General features: G+C 32.1%; 1 protein-coding gene across 1 annotated transcript in view; it reads left to right on the plus strand.

Annotated features, from left to right (window-relative positions):
* LOC108917597 overlaps window positions 1-19,283 on the plus strand; it is a 97,993-nt gene that overhangs the window by 35,730 nt on the left and 42,980 nt on the right. The window contains exons 2-3 of the mRNA XM_023457374.1: window positions 1,524-1,836; window positions 17,215-17,479. Of these exons, the coding sequence (XP_023313142.1) occupies window positions 1,524-1,836; window positions 17,215-17,479 (578 nt within the window). The remainder of the gene's footprint in view (window positions 1-1,523; window positions 1,837-17,214; window positions 17,480-19,283) is intronic.

Consider the following 19,283-nt stretch of genomic DNA (forward strand, 5'->3'; position numbering starts at 1 on the left):
TGCAGCTACCGGGCAAATTCGTTATAAATTAAATAAATGTGCTTTGACGCAAATCCTTGAAATAGGTTTTATTTTGTAAATATATTTTACGTCAATTCAAAGAACAATTTACAACCATTATTTACTTTATTTGATTGTTTCATTAATTGTTAAAATGGCAAATGAATAGTTTGACTAATATTTCTAGCGGAAAAATAAAAATGAAAATATATTTGTAATTTAATTCGTTTCAAAGATTTATTATTTGATTTTATATTAAAAAATATATATGAACTGATTTTATTGGTCAGAAAGTATTTTTAGAATTCTTAATTATAATTTTGCTCTAAGTTCTTCTTTTTTAACAAATATTATCGTAGTTTAATATGAAAATATGGACATACACGAGATTGTTTACTTATATCTAAAGGTAACAAAGCCATCTACATAAATGAAGAAATCACTACCAATATCAACAGAACAGAATACATAAATTGTAGACACTTACAAAGTTCATATATCTAACAATATCTTGCTGCAGCAAAATCTACATCAGTGCCTAAAATATGCAAAACCGTGACATTTGATTCTAATTCACATTTCAGTGATTCTTAAGCAAATCATAATAGATTTTGTTGATATGTTCAAAATTTGATATTTACAACCCCCAAATATTATGAATATTGCATTCAAGTTTCTCTTTAAGCTTTCTAAGTGGCTTTCTTTTCTCTTTGTAAAATTTCAAAGAAAAATGTAGACAACCAATGTAAGTGAAGTTTTATAATTCCAAATTTCCAATTTCTGACTGATAACACGGGTACCCAATATATCTATGTTCAGTCAACTCTTGCAGCCCTTCAGCTTCGTGTAAACACCAGAAAACCACCCATAAAACCTAAAAATCATCTAGTTAAAATTCTATATTGGCGGATTCAAGTCTCATACTCAAATCACAGATTTAAAACTTTGACGCAATGAAGTTCACGCACCGTGTATATCAGACAGGTGAGATACTTTAGACCCGCCCTGATGTTCCTGTTGAGTGGGGTAGAGGATGTGGCCTAGGGCATGTATTTGACACTGCTGCGTAGTAATATGGTGGGCGTGGTCTCACGTTTGGTCTGAGGTATCGCCGGTGCCGTTGTGTATGCCTTCAGGTCTGCGTAGTGGTGTGTCACGCATTCTCCTCTCACTCCGTTACTTGTTCTTCAGTATTCGTATTATTTGGCCGTTGTTCGATTTCCATGTTCTTTCCTTCTTGAAATATGTGATCTTTTTCTTAACAATCCTTTCCGCATTCACATGTGGTGAACAAAGAATCAGACCGGTACTTTACTGGTCTTAACTCCTGAACACTAGGTACTCTTGGCAGATATAATATCATGCAATAATACTGTTCTGCATTTTATAAATTCTACACGCTTTACATTGAAAAGAACATTTGTGAGAATTTCCAGCCTATAATCTTTATTATGCCTTGCCATTTATACATTAACCCATTCGTGTCCAACAAGTAAACAACCTGACGTAACAATTTGTTTCAGAAATAATAGAAAAGGTGAAACGACCGCCACCTTTAATAAGGCCGTCTGTGAGCAAAGGCGCTGCACCCCCGGAGGCGATAAATATCATGCGTCAATGCTGGGCTGAGCAGCCCGAAATGAGGCCGGACTTCAACACTGTCCACGAACACTTTAAAAAACTGAATCATGGAAGAAAAGTCAACATCGTCGACACAATGTTTCAGATGCTAGAGAAATATTCGAATAACCTTGAAGAACTTATAAGGGAAAGAACCGAACAGCTAGACATAGAGAAGAAAAAGACTGAACAATTATTAAACAGAATGTTACCCAGGTAAGTCAGCTTCACCATAGTTTTATATATTTTGCTTCTTCTGAAAAACAATACACGTTTCTATATACAGGGTGTTTTTTAATAACGTGCTAATATTTAAGGAGGTTATTCTTGAGTCCATTTTAAGAAAAAAACTGCATATGAACATATGTCCTAAAAGTCTTAACTTTTGAACTACAGGGTGCTAAAGTTTTATGAAAAAACATTTTTTTGTAATAACTTTTGTTTTACCCTAGATATTTTTCAAATTTGGAACATGCCTTCTATTCATCTAGATGTACAAACAATTTTATTATTTTTGCCAGTGGCGTCTGTACAGGTTTTGTATTGAATATTTTTGAAGAAAAATATGTTACGCCAGGGTAATTTCCTTTTACCATTCCAAAATGTATGTAGATTACTGTAGTTTCATAATTTCAACGTTTAAAAGTTATTATCTTCAATAAATTATTGTTCAAAGTTACATAAATCTTTTTTTTTCTCTTAAGATGCAAATGAATGAATTTTGTTTTTTTTATGCGAAAACCGTACACCAAAGGAAAACAATTCAAGACACCATATTTGCTCAGAAAGGAATGAGGATTTCAAAATTGATTTTTACTTTAAGAAAAAGCAGTGGCGTAACATATTTTTCTTCAAAAATATTCAATACAAAACCTGTACAGACGCCACTGGCAAAAATAATAAATTTGAAAAAAATATCTAATGTAAGTAATACCAAAGTTATCATAAAAAAATGCTTTTTCATAAAACTTTAGCACTCTGTAGTTTAAAAGTTAAGACTTTTGGGGCATATGTTCTTATGAAGTTTTTTTCTTAAAATGGACCCAAAAATAACCTCCTTAAATATTAGCACGTTATTAAGAAACACCCTGTATATTGGTTTGGGTATTTTGTTACTTACGGAAATTGTCACATTTTAATTAAACACAAGAAAATTTTTTAGTTTTCGAAAATGAAAAAATATAGTTTTTCCAGAAGTTTATGCTATGTTTTTATCTGTTTTTTCGATGTGAGATTTTTTATTAGGCTAGTTTCATAGAAATATCCTGTGACTTTTTTAACGCAAAAATTTGTTTATTGGCATTTTATTTTTTATTCGCAGATAACAAAATACCTAAATAAACAGAGACAATGTTAGGATAGTTATATAAATAAATAATTTCAGACGATGTACAAACATATCGACATCTGAAGACGTGCCTTGTTATTGCATTATAAGATAAAAATTGAGTGAAACTCAATTCCCAATTCCCAATTCTGTCTGCATCAGATTAACTTTGAGCCTGTCTTACCCAGTTTCTACGAACTAACACAAAGGTTGTCTTGCTTCACCATAAATTAAAACGATACCCATCAACTCCGAGTAGACACGTAAGCCGTTGACACTTGAAAAACTAATGTAAACAGTATCGGAAAAACGTTAATAGTTAAATCGGATTTCAGTATTCAGGATCGCCTGGGGCCATGTGGAGAGAGACAGTACACAACGCGAAAGACGCTAGAACTTCAGTAGCCCAGCGATGTAAGGGTTGAAAATATTACAACTTCAATAATTTTACAAAAAAATTCATTTCGATGTTCACTCAATTTTTCATGACGTATCTATTCCTAAATCTTTTTGAATAAGTGCCATACATAGCATAAAAAGTGGTCATACTTTTGGTATGAGCGTAGATGGTTGTATGGTAGCATAAAATAAATAAAAATTATTAGAATAATATTTGTAAATAGAAAATGTTCATGGTGTATCTACACCAAATAACTGATAAGCGTACTTATTTTTTTAGGATGTTTGGAAAAGTTGGTACAAAATTTAAGGGAGTGAAAATAGAGCTAAAAATAGTAAAAAAAAGTTCCTATAAACATTGGTCTTCCGGAGCACCGTTACTGAGATATGGCCTTCCAAAGGGGTCTTATCATTTGGATATTTTTCAAAATAACTTTCTTTCTTATTAAGATAACGAAATGAAAATTGTAGGTAATAATCATACCATAAGGGTCTTTAACTAGCATGTTTCATCAAAATCGGTTATAAATAAAAACAGTTTTGTAACTACTCTTAACAGAAACTTTTCGAATTTTTTTTATTCCTTTGAATTATCAAGCAAATAATATTATTTTTTAATGAATTGGATTTTTTTCGCATTTCATTCGATTTTTTTACAACCACGCTTTTACTAACCGTGAATATGCCGATACCATCTTTGAGGGGCCAGACTATTTCCATTACAGAAACTATAAATGAAATGCATAGCATTAGTATCATTACAAAGACACTGTCACTATGAAAGACGCCTACTATGTGAAAATGTTAAAAAAAATTTACTGTTTTGAGCCATACATTATTTAAAAAATAATTATTTCTGACAACTACGCAGAATTCGAAAAAAAAGTAGGAACATTTTTTATTAAAAAAAGTCCAATTCATTAAAAAAATAATATTTCTTGATAGTTCAAAGGAATAAAAAAAATCGAAAAATTTCTGTTAAGAGTAGTTACAAAACTATTCTTATTTATAACCGATATTTTGACGAAACTTATGGTAATTAAAGACCCTTATGGTATGATTATTACCTACAATTTTCATTCCGTTATCTTAATCAGAAAGAAAGTTATTTTAAAACATATCCAAATGATAAGACTCCATATCTCAGTAACGGTGCTCCGGAGGGTCAATGTTTATAGGAACTTTTTTTACTATTTTTGGGTCTACTTTCACCCTCTTAAATTTTGTTTTCCAAATACCCTGTATAACAGCACATCAAGTAAATCTCTCTTTTTTACTATATGACACTATTAGGTTTACTTACTGTAATAACTAGATTTTAATTTAATTAAGATTTTAGCAATTATTATTTGTGTGGACTGCAAAATTAAACAAGTCAACATATTGGATACATTTTATTGGAAGTTTGGTTGGTTTAGTTTGGAGTAGGAAGCTATATCATTGTGTGCTCAGTTTAAAGAATGTGTCATATTAAACATGTCGAATTAATGACGTTTTTAATACTTATTTAATTACTTTGAAGCTTTTAGTTAATACTAGCAACCCGCCCCGGCTTCGCACGGGCAAATATAAAATAGCCTATGTTACTCCGAGGAGATGTAGCTTTCGGTAAAATTGGTTAAGTAGTTTTTGAGTTAAATCGTAACAAACAAAAAATCAATCATCTTTCATCTAATGCGACCCTAATATTAATTTTAAAATAATTCACGATATATCTATATACCTAAAGACAACAAACGAACTCAAAACTAAAAATGGAAAACCTTTAAATTTAAAATAATATAGTCATATGAATAGTCACTGCCCATTTCGCCCTTCCACAAATAAGATCCATTTGTGGAAGGGCGAAATGGGCGGTGAGTATTAGACGCCTTCATTATAGCCATCTCTCTTTATCGCACGGATTTCTATGACTTACTTTATCGCTCTCACGTAACGGCCGATGAACCATGGGAACTTTCCGACCCTGTATAGACATATGCCATCGCGGACTTTTCTGTAGGCATATATAAGATACACAATTCCTAAGGTATTCATTTAATTTGCATGGTGTAAAGGGAAAAAATAATCTTCATGAAATCCTCAAGCCAACTAACATATTTAAAATGATAAGGATTAATACCGTATTTGTGTAAATAGCTTTCAAATTACCGCTTATGTAAATTCAATTGATTAAGTCGTGTTTCTTATAACAATAAAAACGATATTATTTAATTAAATGCATTCGAAAAATAATTCAATATTTATAAGTACGTACCTACACGATATAAGTATTTCAAGTATGAAATTATTCATTCGGTATTTTCTCAACGTCATGTTCCTTTACATGTAAATCATTCATTCTTGTGTGTAGGTACAATGCCCTTTAAGAGGTAATTGCAAATTCCAACATATTGTCGGTTGGTATTCAGACCCTCGTCTATCTATACAATCATCATTTATTTTGGGGCCCTTTCAAATGCCGAGAAGATAAAATACCAAAACTTCTTTTATTAAAAAAGCGGCCAAAATATTTTCTTTTTAAAGAAATATACATTCATTGTTTGAAAATATATAGTAAACCTTAAATTAACTGGAGGCATTTATTATAATAATTAACACTCTTTAATGTAGTTGCCTTATATTTTGAAATATTCCAGAATATAATTTTCTTTATTATACAGGGCGTCCCGAAATTCATGCAAAAAAATTTGGTCACAGATTCTTAAGACAAATTTAGAGGACCCGTATTTTTTCTTTTTGCCAACTGGCCCCTTTTTTCGGAGTCACAGCCCCCTGAAGTCCGCCCCTAAGAATAATCTATTTTTTATATCTCAGAACCCTGTTGTACGAGAATCACTAAATTTGGTACACAGGCGTTTTATGACATGCGCAATCTGATGGTGCTACTTTTTTTGGCGGTGAACCCCCTTAAGACAATTTTTCGTGGGACCCCCTTGTCTTTGGATCCAAAATAATTTGGTTGCATATTTAAATTTCTTAAAAATTAGTAGTCCACTAGAAATCCATTAAATTTAGAAACTTTTTGTTTCTTTATACTTTTTTCGTAAAACGCAATGTTTTCGAGAAAAATGTCAAAATGTGATCGAATGCATATCGTGATTCGCCATTTTCCTCAAAAACATTGTGTTTTACGAAACAAATATCAAGAGACAAAAAAGTTTCTAAATTCAAGGGCTTTCTAGCTAACTAATAATTAAAAAAAAAAATAAAATTTGCGACCAAATTTTTCTGGTTCCAAAGGGTGCCACGAAAATTAGTCTTAAGGGGTTTTTCCGCCAAAAAGCGTAACGCTGTGAGATTCCACATGTCATAAAACACCTGTGTACCAAATTTAGCGATTCTCGTACAACATTGTTTTGAGATATAAAAAAAGACTTCTTAGGGGCAGATTTCAGGGGGCTGTAACTTCGAAAGAGGGGGGCAATTGGCAAAAAGAAAAAATACCGGTCCCCTAAATTTGTCTTAAGAAACTATGACCAAATTTTGTTGCATGAATTTCGGGACACTCTGTATAAGTAAAACTTTTAAGACATATTGATATATCTCTTATTTCATTCATTATGTCCTCACGGTTTTAAAATAATAATTTAATAAACTTCGAGGCTGGTAATAATAATAAAAAGGGAAAGTTCCTATAAATTTACTCTTTAAATTGCTCTATAGCTATAATCTCTTAAAGGGTAAACTAAAATGATTAATTTTTATTTTTATTTCTCACAGCTATTAACAAAATGTATTTTTAATGAAACTTTAAATCGATGCTAAATTTCATATAAAATTCGTTATTTTGAAATCCAGGGGTTTTTTCCATTAATTAGCATTATTTTCAACTTTTTCAAAAATGTGTCCAGGAATTATAAAACTTTGGACAATTCTAAATAAAAAAGTTCCCTTTTCAAAAGCGTTTTCCAGAAATTTCGGATTAATAATTAGTAGGTACATAGAATACAGGGTGAGAAAAAGTGTATACTTCAAAACAACATTATTTTGAGATCTATCGATGGTTAAAGTCCTAATCATAAAAAGTTAATCACCTTGTATATTGGTGCTATAATGAATCCCAGTAGCCCAAAAATTAAAGACTCGTATCGGAGAGGGGAACGATTTACGTTACAAACCTTTACTACCATTAAGTTCAGGAAAAGAGAAATTTAGATAATTAACTAGAAAGGTTGTCAAATGTTGACTGCTATCAACCTCTTTCGGAATTTTTAATAAAAGTCTGAGGCCTCTAAATTAGCATTTTTCTTTAACATCCCAACTCACCCTTTTCTCACCTACAAGATAAATTTAATTAAAACTAAATATTCCGATAGTATATACTTAAAACATAAACTTTTCTGTAAAAAAGTAGCTTTTCTGTATACAGGGTGTTCGGAAGCTAAAGAGCCATAGCTCAAGGGTAGTTTCCTTGGATGAATATAAACCAATTTGCAACAAATTACCTTAATACAATTTCGTTTCCCAAGAAAGTTACAAGGCTCCAAAAAAAAAATTTAATTTTCCTCATATTTTAAGACATTTAAACAAAATTTGGTATACTGACGTAGCCGAAGATGGACATATACTTATTTGTTAACTAAAACATCTTAACAATACCTAAAACAATCCTTTGTTTTTGCCATATGTTTTTTGTTAGCAGAGATTTTGAAGGAAAATGGATTTTTAATGAAAATTCACTATTTACCTACTGCAAAAAAGTATATCACTAAAATGTGTCATTCCAAAGTAGTACCTAATTGCTGTTCTTAATTAAGGACAGTTAAGTTTTAGAAGGAATTCTAGTTTAAACTTTATATTTTTGTTAAATTACTAGATATATTAAATATTTTCTATAATTTAACACACTAGAATGCGCCGAAGAGTAGTTTTTATAACACAGCTTAAGTCTCTCTAGGCGTTGATATTTGAATAGAGTTATATTGTTCTAAATTCGAAGAAAAGTTTAATAGAAGTACGAATATAAAAAAGCAGAAGACTGTTTCAGTTTTCTTAACGACTTCTAATGCTTTAGGTAACAAATAAGATAATATTTATTTTTGGCCACCCCAAAAATATTCCAATAACAAATTTCATTAAGATATTTTAAAAAATAAGGGAGCCATATTTAAAAAAATTAACAAACAAATTTTGTTTGGAGATTCGTAATTTTTTATGAATATATTTTACAACATGATCTAAATCAGTTTATTTTCATTCAAGTTAGCTAAGCTTAAAGTATGGTTCATTCGCTTCCGGACACCTTATATGTGGTCACTCTATACAGATTTATCTTGGGAGATCCTCATATACTTCGCGGGAGTTTACACATGAGTCTTCCTTTTTTAAGAATTAGAAAGTGCTAGTTTTCACTGTAAGCAGTAAATGCCAATACAGGTGTTATTTTAACTATATTTCATTGCTAACAGTGTAGACTATGAATGCCAGAATAATGTCTTAAAAACCGTACCTTTAGTTATAGTTTCTTTTATTCTTGTTATTTTGTTCCTGTTGTTGATCATTAGGACCTGAGATCTCGCACTCTATTACAATTTTCTACTTTCTTCTTTCTACACTTCTTCCATCTAGTTTTTTTCTTATTCAACTTTCTTTTCTTGTCTTTTTCTGAGTATTTTTTTTCTTCGGGTTGTGCCTTTTTTATAAAAAAAATGTAATAGGGTATTAATGCAACTAATTATGGATGCTGAAAATAGTGTTTGAGTGGATTCTATGTTACTACTGATCCTATACCCCAAATACTTCGAGAATTTTTCCTTCATTTATTAAAACAATGACCCAAAATTGTCTTTGTATAAAAAACTATAAATAATAAACAAAAAATATATAAATATTAGGTATATCGTACCTATATAATTCTATGAGTGAAATGTGGATAAAATACCGAAATAGTCGTGTTACTCCCGTCATTTTGTCCCAGAGAATGCAGGAGAGCAGATTCTTCAGATAATAATTATTAAACCAAAGCAAAAATATTGAAATTTTTTAGGTAAGAAATGACTAATAATAGCGGCTAGTCTTATTTTTAAAAGTGTCAATGAAAAACTTGGAAAACTATNGCCGTAACTTGTTAACGTTTTTGGTATCAAGTACTGGGACACCCTGTATGTTTCCTTACCAGAATCTCTGTTATCTGCTTTAAGGTATAGACAATTCAAAGTCTTTGATAAGTTTCTTGAATGAACTAAGTAATCAAATTAAATTATTAATTTGATTGTAGAGCTCATTTCCAAAAAAAAAGAAAAAAAAACGTGGACCTTTCGAAAACTTTCTAGACTAATATATTACGGAATGGTTAATGGTAATATTTCTTGCTACTTCAATGGAACCTCTGAACTGAATCATACATCATAAATTATTTTTTATGTGGACTTCACCGGAAAATTCTGGAAATAGGTTACAATAAAAAAATCTTACGCCCAATTTACCAACACCATTATTGAATATAATCCTGATATTAAAAACTTTTATATCACATTCTTATAAAGTTCTTCTCAACAAAAACTTCTTTATTAGATTTTCACAATATTTGAGCCGTTGTTATATAAGTTTCCTGTTTGGCTTTTCAACTTGGCATTTCTCTTTTCAGTATGTTTTCAGAACTCTAGTTTGAGTTATAAAAACAATTTGTTAATATAATTACGGAATCGGAAGAATGAAAAATTGTATGCGCTAGTTTGCAAACGCAGACAAATATATCAAATAATTTATAAAATATACTGAACACTTCAGTTTATTGTTTGCATATAAAAATTGGATTTCCTTTGAAATATTTTCAACAAATGCGTTGGAAATTTTTCTGTGTTTTTCTATAGCATAATTGTACAAGTAGTTCAAATAAAAATTATTATCAAAGAGAACATTTGCATCAAATTAATACAAATTCGAGCACATTTCATTGAAATTAACTCATAATTTAACTTGATTAACTATTTATATAAAAAATAAAATTTAGGGCTACTTATTTGTACATACAGTATAACCTTATACTCTTCTAGTAATATGGCTATAGGGTGTTCTCGGAATAAGTGCCACAATTCAACCAATATAATTCAGTGAGATATACAAATATGAGAGAGATATATAAAAAGTTGTACAATCGCGTAGTGGAAACTAGAGTACAATCGAGAGAGAAATCGAAAGTGGGTAAAAGCTTTGATGTACTAGCTGTTACCTTTAAATGCATTACAACACAATTATTTACATCAATATGTATTTTATTATTTATCACTCCGTGTTTCGCATTTAATTATTTCACANTGTCGTTTTCTACGAAAATAGGAATTTCAAAAGTCAATATTAACCGATATTAATCTAGTACTGATAGTATAATAACTGTGAGTAACTATGAGAAAATTATTTGTATATACAGGGTGTCCCGGTACTTGATAGAAGAAAGTCGAGTGCAAATAGATGAGGTCAAACTAATATCAATTCTTCATACAAATTTTTTTCATACGGGCCTTCGTTAACAACTTACGGGCCCTCAAAAGTGAAAATTAAAAAGTTATTTTTACTTACAGTGTCTAAACCATTAACTTCAGCATGATGCAAATTTGGTGATCGATAACACATGCGTACAGCTTGTTTTTGAACGTCAGGGATGGACTATGCCCAATGGTTACCAACCCAGAATTTTTGCATAGATGACAATCGCAATCTGCCTGTATCAAAAATAAGTTCCGTGAAGAATTTGCCAACGGTAATACTCTCTTGGTCCAACTCGGTAAAATTAACAGTTTAGGAAATATTTGTGATTTCATCTCACAGTACACATCAAGCAGCGCCTCCACCATATTTCGTTTTTAATTTTTAATTTGACAACTACTGTTAGGACCGTACATATTTTTAAAATAATAACCTAGAAATAACCTCTTACTATCTGCTACTGTAATTTTCACTGATAAAATTTGACAAATACACTTTACATCTACAACAAAATAGAAAAACAAAAACAAGTTAAAATAAGTTAAAAAATAATTTCTGGGGTATGTCTAATATTATCACAATGGAAATTAATTATTTGTAGCAATTCATCCCTTGTCTGTACTGGGGTTGCGTACACTAAACTTCCCGATGGAAGAAATCCATCGGGTTAAAGTCTGGAGAACCTGGAGGCCATGAAATTGGGCCTCCTCTTCCAATCCATTTATTATTATTAACACAATGGATAAATAATTTCGTACATCAATATTGAAATGGGGAGGAGCCCCATCGTGCATGAACCAACGTTTCTTCTGGTGTCTAATCAAACATCGTCTAATAGTAGCTGCAAATTATTTTGCAACAACTCCAAATATCGATGTCCATTCAGACGTTCCTCAAGAACGTATGGGCCTATTAAATTATTACCCTTTTTCGTGTACAAACAATTAAACTTTAACTTATTCTTGTTTTGTTTTTGTATTTTGTGTTATGTGTAAAATGTGTTTGTCAAATTTTGTTAAAATTACATTAGCAGACAGTAAGATTTTCTCGGTTCTTATTTTAAAAATATGTATGCTTCCAACATAGTAATTAAGTGCACTTAAAAATTAAAAACGAAAATGGTGAAGACGCCGCACTGTGACAAAATATAAATATTTCCTAAACTGTTAATTTTACCGAGTTAAACCAAGATGAAATTATCGTTGGCAAATTCTGCAAGGAACTTATTTTTGCTACAAGCAAATTGCGATCGTCATCTATATAAAAATTCTGGGTTGTTAACTATTGGGCATCGTCCGTCCCTGGTGTTTTGGGCATAATGAAATTTCACTTACGACATCGAAAACAAGCTGTATGCGTGTATTATCGATCACCAAATTTGCATCATGCTGAAGTTAATGGTTTAGAGACTATATAAAAATATCTATTTAATTTTCACTTTTAAGGAGCCGTAACTTGTTAACGTTTTTGGTATCAAGTACTGGGACACCCTGTATGTTTCCTTACCAGAATCTCTGTTATCTGCTTTAAGGTATAGACAATTCAAAGTCTTTGATAAGTTTCTTGAATGAACTAAGTAATCAAATTAAATTATTAATTTGATTGTAGAGCTCATTTCCAAAAAAAAAGAAAAAAAAACGTGGACCTTTCGAAAACTTTCTAGACTAATATATTACGGAATGGTTAATGGTAATATTTCTTGCTACTTCAATGGAACCTCTGAACTGAATCATACATCATAAATTATATTTTTATGTGGACTTCACCGGAAAATTCTGGAAATAGGTTACAATAAAAAAATCTTACGCCCAATTTACCAACACCATTATTGAATATAATCCTGATATTAAAAACTTTTATATCACATTCTTATAAAGTTCTTCTCAACAAAAACTTCTTTATTAGATTTTCACAATATTTGAGCCGTTGTTATATAAGTTTCCTGTTTGGCTTTTCAACTTCGCATTTCTCTTTTGAGTATGTATTCAGAACTCTAGTTTGAGTTATAAAAACAATTTGTTAATATAATTACGGAATCGGAATCAAATAATTTATAAAATATACTGAACACTTCAGTTTATTGTTTGCATATAAAAATTGGATTTCCTTTGAAATATTTTCAACAAATGCGTTGGAAATTTTTCTGTGTTTTTCTATAGCATAATTGTACAAGTAGTTCAAATAAAAATTATTATCAAAGAGAACATTTGCATCAAATTAATACAAATTCGAGCAGATTGCATTGAAATTAACTCATAATTTAACTTGATTAACTATTTATATAAAAAATAAAATTTAGGGCTACTTATTTGTACATACAGTATAACCTTATACTCTTCTAGTAATATGGCTATAGGGTGTCCTCGGAATAAGTGCCACAATTCAACCAATATAATTCAGTGAGATATACAAATATGAGAGAGATATATAAAAAGTTGTACAATCGCGTAGTGGAAACTAGAGTACAATCGAGAGAGAAATGGAAAGTGGGTAAAAGCTTTGATGTACTAGCTGTTACCTTTAAATGCATTACAACACAATTATTTACATCAATATGTATTTTATTATTTATCACTCCGTGTTTCGCATTTAATTATATCACAACTAAAACATTCAGATAGCTTTGGTCCAATTAAATAACCTTCTACTAGGTCAGGCCATATTAAGATAATGCGAAAATGTTTTTGTTTTACACCATTTTTGAAAATGAAATACTGCCAAAACTACTAAAGCTATGTTGTCATATTGGAATGTATGCACAAAATTGACATAAAAAAATCAGGGAAGAACAAACTGATCTTCAACATCAACTATGTGCCGGCAGATCTTTAACTGTAGACTAATAGATCCTTCTTTAAAGTTTTGAGTATGGTTTCGGGTCGAGATTTTTCGAAGCGAGAATTCCCGGGAAATCTGGCCTTACTCGAGACGAGAAAAAAGTGTCGAGAAATCGAGAAATTTAAAAATCACGCGCGTCTTAAGTTCTTGACTGGAGTTCGTTTCGTTCATGCGTTCAATTCGTTTCTCGACAAATAACTGAGCGGTTAAAGTGGTTTCTCTACCAGCTCATGATTTATTTATTTTAAGTTTTTAAGGCTTTAGTTTACTTTGATGATTCTTTTTTTTTTAANGTTGATTGAGTCACTACTTTATTCTTAGTATTGAAGGACTTGATATCACTCATTTCTTTCTCAGGTATTACATAAAGCCCAAATACCTCAAAATTAATCTTGAACGTTGTGTGCTCCTGTAAGTATTTTATAATTATGTTTTCTATTTTTGGCCTCGCTTCATCCATAAATATTTTATAATCGATGTGAGTTTTGGGACTGTTGAATCGGTAAGTAGCTATTCTGTTCTTGAATGCATGTTGTAGTTTTGTAACTCCATCTGCCAAGGTCTCAATTACGGCTTGATTAACCCTCTTTCTATTGAGACTTGACGAATAACCAGCACCACTTGTAGAAGGTTGTGATTTTTTAAAAACGAAACAGTTATTCTGAATATGTCTGTTTAAGTTAAACATAGTTGAAAATTTTTTTCCACAATGTTGACAAATAATATTGTCTAACTTTGGTTTTTTATTTGATGGACCTTCACTACACAGTCTATGGTGTAAAACCGGACAATACTCGCGAACATGTCGAGTTAAACTGTATTTATTTGAAAAAGCTTTATCGCAGTACTCGCACTGCATTGTGAATAAAACTGAGGAGTTGATGCATATTACTTTGTTTTATACCCTGACGCCTGGTGCGTCGGAAACATCTGGCAACCAGATGGTCATATTTTTAGATATGATGTAAGTAATGTTCTATTTTTAGAAATGATGTCATCGACAGATGTGTTCTATTTTTAGAAATGATGTAATATTCTATTTTTAGAAATGACATCTGGCAACCATATGGTGTTATTTTTAGATATGATGTAAAATTCTATTTTTAACAATCATCGACCTCTGGTCGTCTAGGGCGAAGGTCACCTCAAGGTCAAGTCAAGGTCATTGCCCCACGGTCGTCTGGGGTCAAGGTCACCTTAAGGTCATGTGAAGGTCATCGACCTCCGGTCGTCTGGGGTCAAGGTCACATCAAGGTCATCGACCTCTGGTCGTCTGGGGTCAAGGTCACCTCAAGGTCACGTCAAGGTCATCGACATCTGGTCGTCTGAGGTCAAGGTCACCTCATGGTCACGTCAAGGACATCGACCTCTGGCCGTATGGGGTCTATGTCACCTCAAGGTCATCGACCTCTGGCCGTCTGGGGTCAAGGCCAAGTCAAGGTCATCGACCTCCGATCGTCTGGAGTCAAGGTCACATCAAGGTCATATCAAGGTCATCGACCTCTGGTCGTCTGGGGTCAAGGTCACCCCAAGGTCACGTCAAGGTCATTAACTTCTGGTCGTCTGGGGTCAAGGTCACATCAAGGTCACGTCAAGGTCATCGACCTCTGGTCGTCTGGGGTCAAGGTCACCTCAAGGTCACGTCAAGGTCATCGACCTCTGGTTGTCTGGGGTCAAGGTCTGCACATTGCACATGCTCTGCTCAGCTCTGTCATTTATACACTACTAATAAATGTTAATGATGATTGTTAAGTATAGTAGCATGTTTATATTTCGCATTGCAATACCAAAATTATGACTTTTTTAAGTTTTAGAAATTTCTCGAGAATTCGAGAATTCCCGGGAATTCCTAGTCGAGAATTCTCGAGTCCCGAGAAAAAAAAATAGGCCGAGAAATCAGAAACCCTAGTTTTAAGGCAAATCCGACCCCTAGCATACGATAATTGTAACAAGAGCTTAGGTCTTTACGATAGATCACAAATCACTCCTTTCGGAAAGTAAAAAAGGTAAACAGGCGATATAGAGAAATACCCCACCCAGTGTAATCGTTTATTTCAATCAAAGAAATGTAATGTGGTGAGAAATTGATGTGTCTTCATAATCCCAACAAATTAAACCTTTGGTTAAATCGGAGCCTGTTCGCACAACCTGGAATAAAGCGTAAAAGTTCGACTCAAATGTAATGAAACTGTTATCTGTAAATTGGATCAAATGTACAAAATTTTGGAATATAACTCGCGTTGGTCAATAGAAATCATGTACTATTCCAACAGCAGACTCACCATAAATAAAGGAACTCGATGATCTGAAGTTACAACCATATTTTGTCCCTGTCCCTATCCACTCTATCGCCTCTTTAGGTCAATAAGGCACTTTCTTTCTGGAGGTCATTTTGCAAATTAAGCAGAAGATGAACCTGGGTATTGTGTTTTTTCGGCTTTGCCAAATGAATGCCATCAGCAGACATTGAAAGATCAACAAACTACTTACTAAATTAAAAAATTGCAAATTTGTCTAAATTAGTGAATAATAATCTGAAGAGAAATTGAAAATATGTATTTCTATTGGTTTTTACATGATATGAATTATTCGGATTTAAGTTCTTATTTTCCGAATTTATATGAAGAACTACAGGAAAATGGAACATTTTCTTCTTTTCGAAAATTAGATTTCATTACGATGTTTATATTTTTAGCAGCTATTAATAATTTAATTTTTAAGATACAAATCTATCGATAATTTTGCGCTATTGGATTCTCCAATTTCTTCTAAGTCCATGATGTATCAGGTATTGTTTAATGATGACGTGTCGAACAAGAAGTATCATCGATGTCATTTTTCTTCGAATATGTTGGTCGGTATCTGCAGAAATTTAACATTTTTATATTATTAAATACTTTCGTCAATTAGCAAAAAAAATTAAAAAAATTAATTTTAATAAGATTGACATAGGATAAAAGACATTGGAAATTTTTCTCGAAGATTTTGTTGTCTGGATTCAGAATAGAATCTAATCTAATATAGCAAATAATATTTATGTTTCTGTATAAAAATGAGGCTTAGAGATAAAACGCTGTACAAAAAAAATTTCTTGCATTTTTTCCAATAAATCTAGAAAACGAAAAATGAATATGAATCTCACATTTTTTCTCGTGCACAGTCTCTGAGATAGCAATATTAACGCTTCCAGTTTGAAACATCCTGTATACATGAATTCGATGTTTAATATTCACTGTATTCGGAAAGTGTAACAATTTAATAGAATTTCATTAAAAAAATTCTCCGGTTTGCTAATTGTAATTCTAATACCAAACAAATATTGTTAAAGAGATGCATACAATTTAGACATATGGTGCTCAATATTTCAGAAATAAATATTTTTTAGAATTTCAAACAGTATAGTATAAACAAGTATACACTTACTAAATGTATTAGAAAAGTCAAACTATTAGCAAAAGTGTTGAAAACACTCGACATAAATTAACTACATACTCAGCTTTACGTTACGAATTTCAGGAAGGATGAAATGGAGTTTTTATGTATTACCCCCTTGCCAGTAAACTATGTCTGTGAATATTAAGTGTAATGCTTTTTCTTTTCAGTTACGTCGCTGAAAAGCTAAAGCTCGGAATGCCAGTCGACCCAGAGGAATTCGAAGAAGTCACGATCTACTTCTCGGATATAGTGGGGTTTACCACCATTTCGGCGCATTCGACGCCCTTTCAAGTTGTCGATTTACTAAATGATCTCTACACCTGCTTCGACGCCACCATCAACGCTTACAACGTTTACAAAGTTGAAACCATCGGAGACGCTTACATGGTGGTGGGTGGTCTACCTGTGCGAATTCCAGACCACGCTGAGCAGGTAATTAAGGAATATTGTAATTGAACGCTAATATTATCTAAAGTTTACTTTGCGAAATGCATTCGAGTACAGAAATTTGAACTAATTGCAAATTCTGCATACCTGAATATACAGAATATCCCCATTTTTATTCATATCTAGCGGTTAGAGGTGTTTTCTGTGACATTTTTCTCTGTAGTAGTTTTGTTTGCATTTCAACCCCTATAAAATGTACGTGAATTGTGGAACATACAAGGTGTAACTTTGAGTGGAGTTCAAATTTATACAATGGCTTCCTTTGACCTTTATCAGTAGTCTATTTTTCGAAATTCAGTTGTGAAAACTTATTTTTTATTAACTTTTTTTTAGTAATTTTCATGCCCTGCCTTCATACAAGCTAGTGTAACCTCAAATAACGGCGCGCTTTAGTCGCAGCATGATCAATTGATAACTGGGCTGTGCATTGTTGTCAAATCTCAGGAATCTTATGAAGAGGTTATTAAAAAGCAAATTTCCATACCACTTGCAGTGAGGTACTGCTGTTTGGTGCGCGTTACTTTTGTTGAGTTACTCATCTAATTTTTATAACACTTGCAATTTTGTGGGTAATCTTCGTGTTTGAAATTTCTTGTTCGCAATTTCTCATTCTCTGAATTTATTCCCATCCAGCATCAGCGTATTCGTGTTCAAAGCTCGCATAATCTCTTAAATGTTATAACCTGTCACTTTTAACTATATGGACCTCATTGTACGGAGTTCGTCTGCAATTTAATATCAAATTGTTTTCTGTTTAAATAGCTATATTTAATATAATCTCTAACCGTCAAAACTTGATAAGAAATAAAATAGGTATGTGTACTCTGCCGGTCGCTCAGTTCTTAGAGACACGTAATATATCACCTTTGTCGTCGATATCTTCTGAGTACTGGTCGCTAATTAGAATACAGACCTGTCTATAGCACAGTAACTGCACTTTCGGAACCTGTTGATGGCTTCCAGCGATGAAAAACGTTCAAATTCACAGTTGGATGTACCGTCTCCAAAAACGAGGCAACAATTAACCCACTTCGCTTCGTCGCCGGCCGTTGACCCGCACTATCTCCCTTCACGTGCACTGTAGGTTGCCATCAATTTTTTTTACAAATACATGAATATTACAGGGTGGGCTACAATATTGAATCAATCTGACAAACATTTTCTTATTCGCTACTAGTACATTGGCCTAATCTATCTGATATTGTCTTTTTTGCTCTTGATGACATTAAAATAACACTTCACTAAGTTATACAAAAGTAATCTGTTTTACCAAATTATTTTTCATTGTCTCTTTCCACAATGTAGGTTGATTTAAAAACAACTGGCAGCATTGATATTGTACTAATACGCAATTTCAGGATGCCGGAACTGGACTATTTATTTGATTAAAAAAAAAAGAATATTTCAGATTTGTATTCAGGGGAAGACGTACTATTGCTTCTATTAAATTTTGATCCTTTTTTTCTAAAAAAGATACCCTTGACAAAAGTCGCTAGGAGTTTCTCTTTTAACATTTTTACTGAAGGTTGCCTTATGGAATTACATAAATCTTGGCTCTGAGTCTCAGTTAAGACTTAATGAACTAATCAGGCGATTAGACTGTGAATATATCGTTATAAAATAAATAAGGATATGTATAGTCTAATGATGTGAATACTTAATCAAGGCTTAACCGAGACTCAAAGTACCAGACCTAAGTGTAACAATATAACAACAAATCAGTTTACTTGTTTGTTTGTTTGTTTGTACTATTGCATATACTTATGCGGGTTTGTTGATATAAATTAGT

This window comes from Anoplophora glabripennis, unplaced genomic scaffold, assembly GCF_000390285.2.
Source record: "Anoplophora glabripennis isolate ALB-LARVAE unplaced genomic scaffold, Agla_2.0 scaffold58, whole genome shotgun sequence".
Lineage (NCBI taxonomy): Eukaryota > Metazoa > Arthropoda > Insecta > Coleoptera > Cerambycidae > Anoplophora > Anoplophora glabripennis.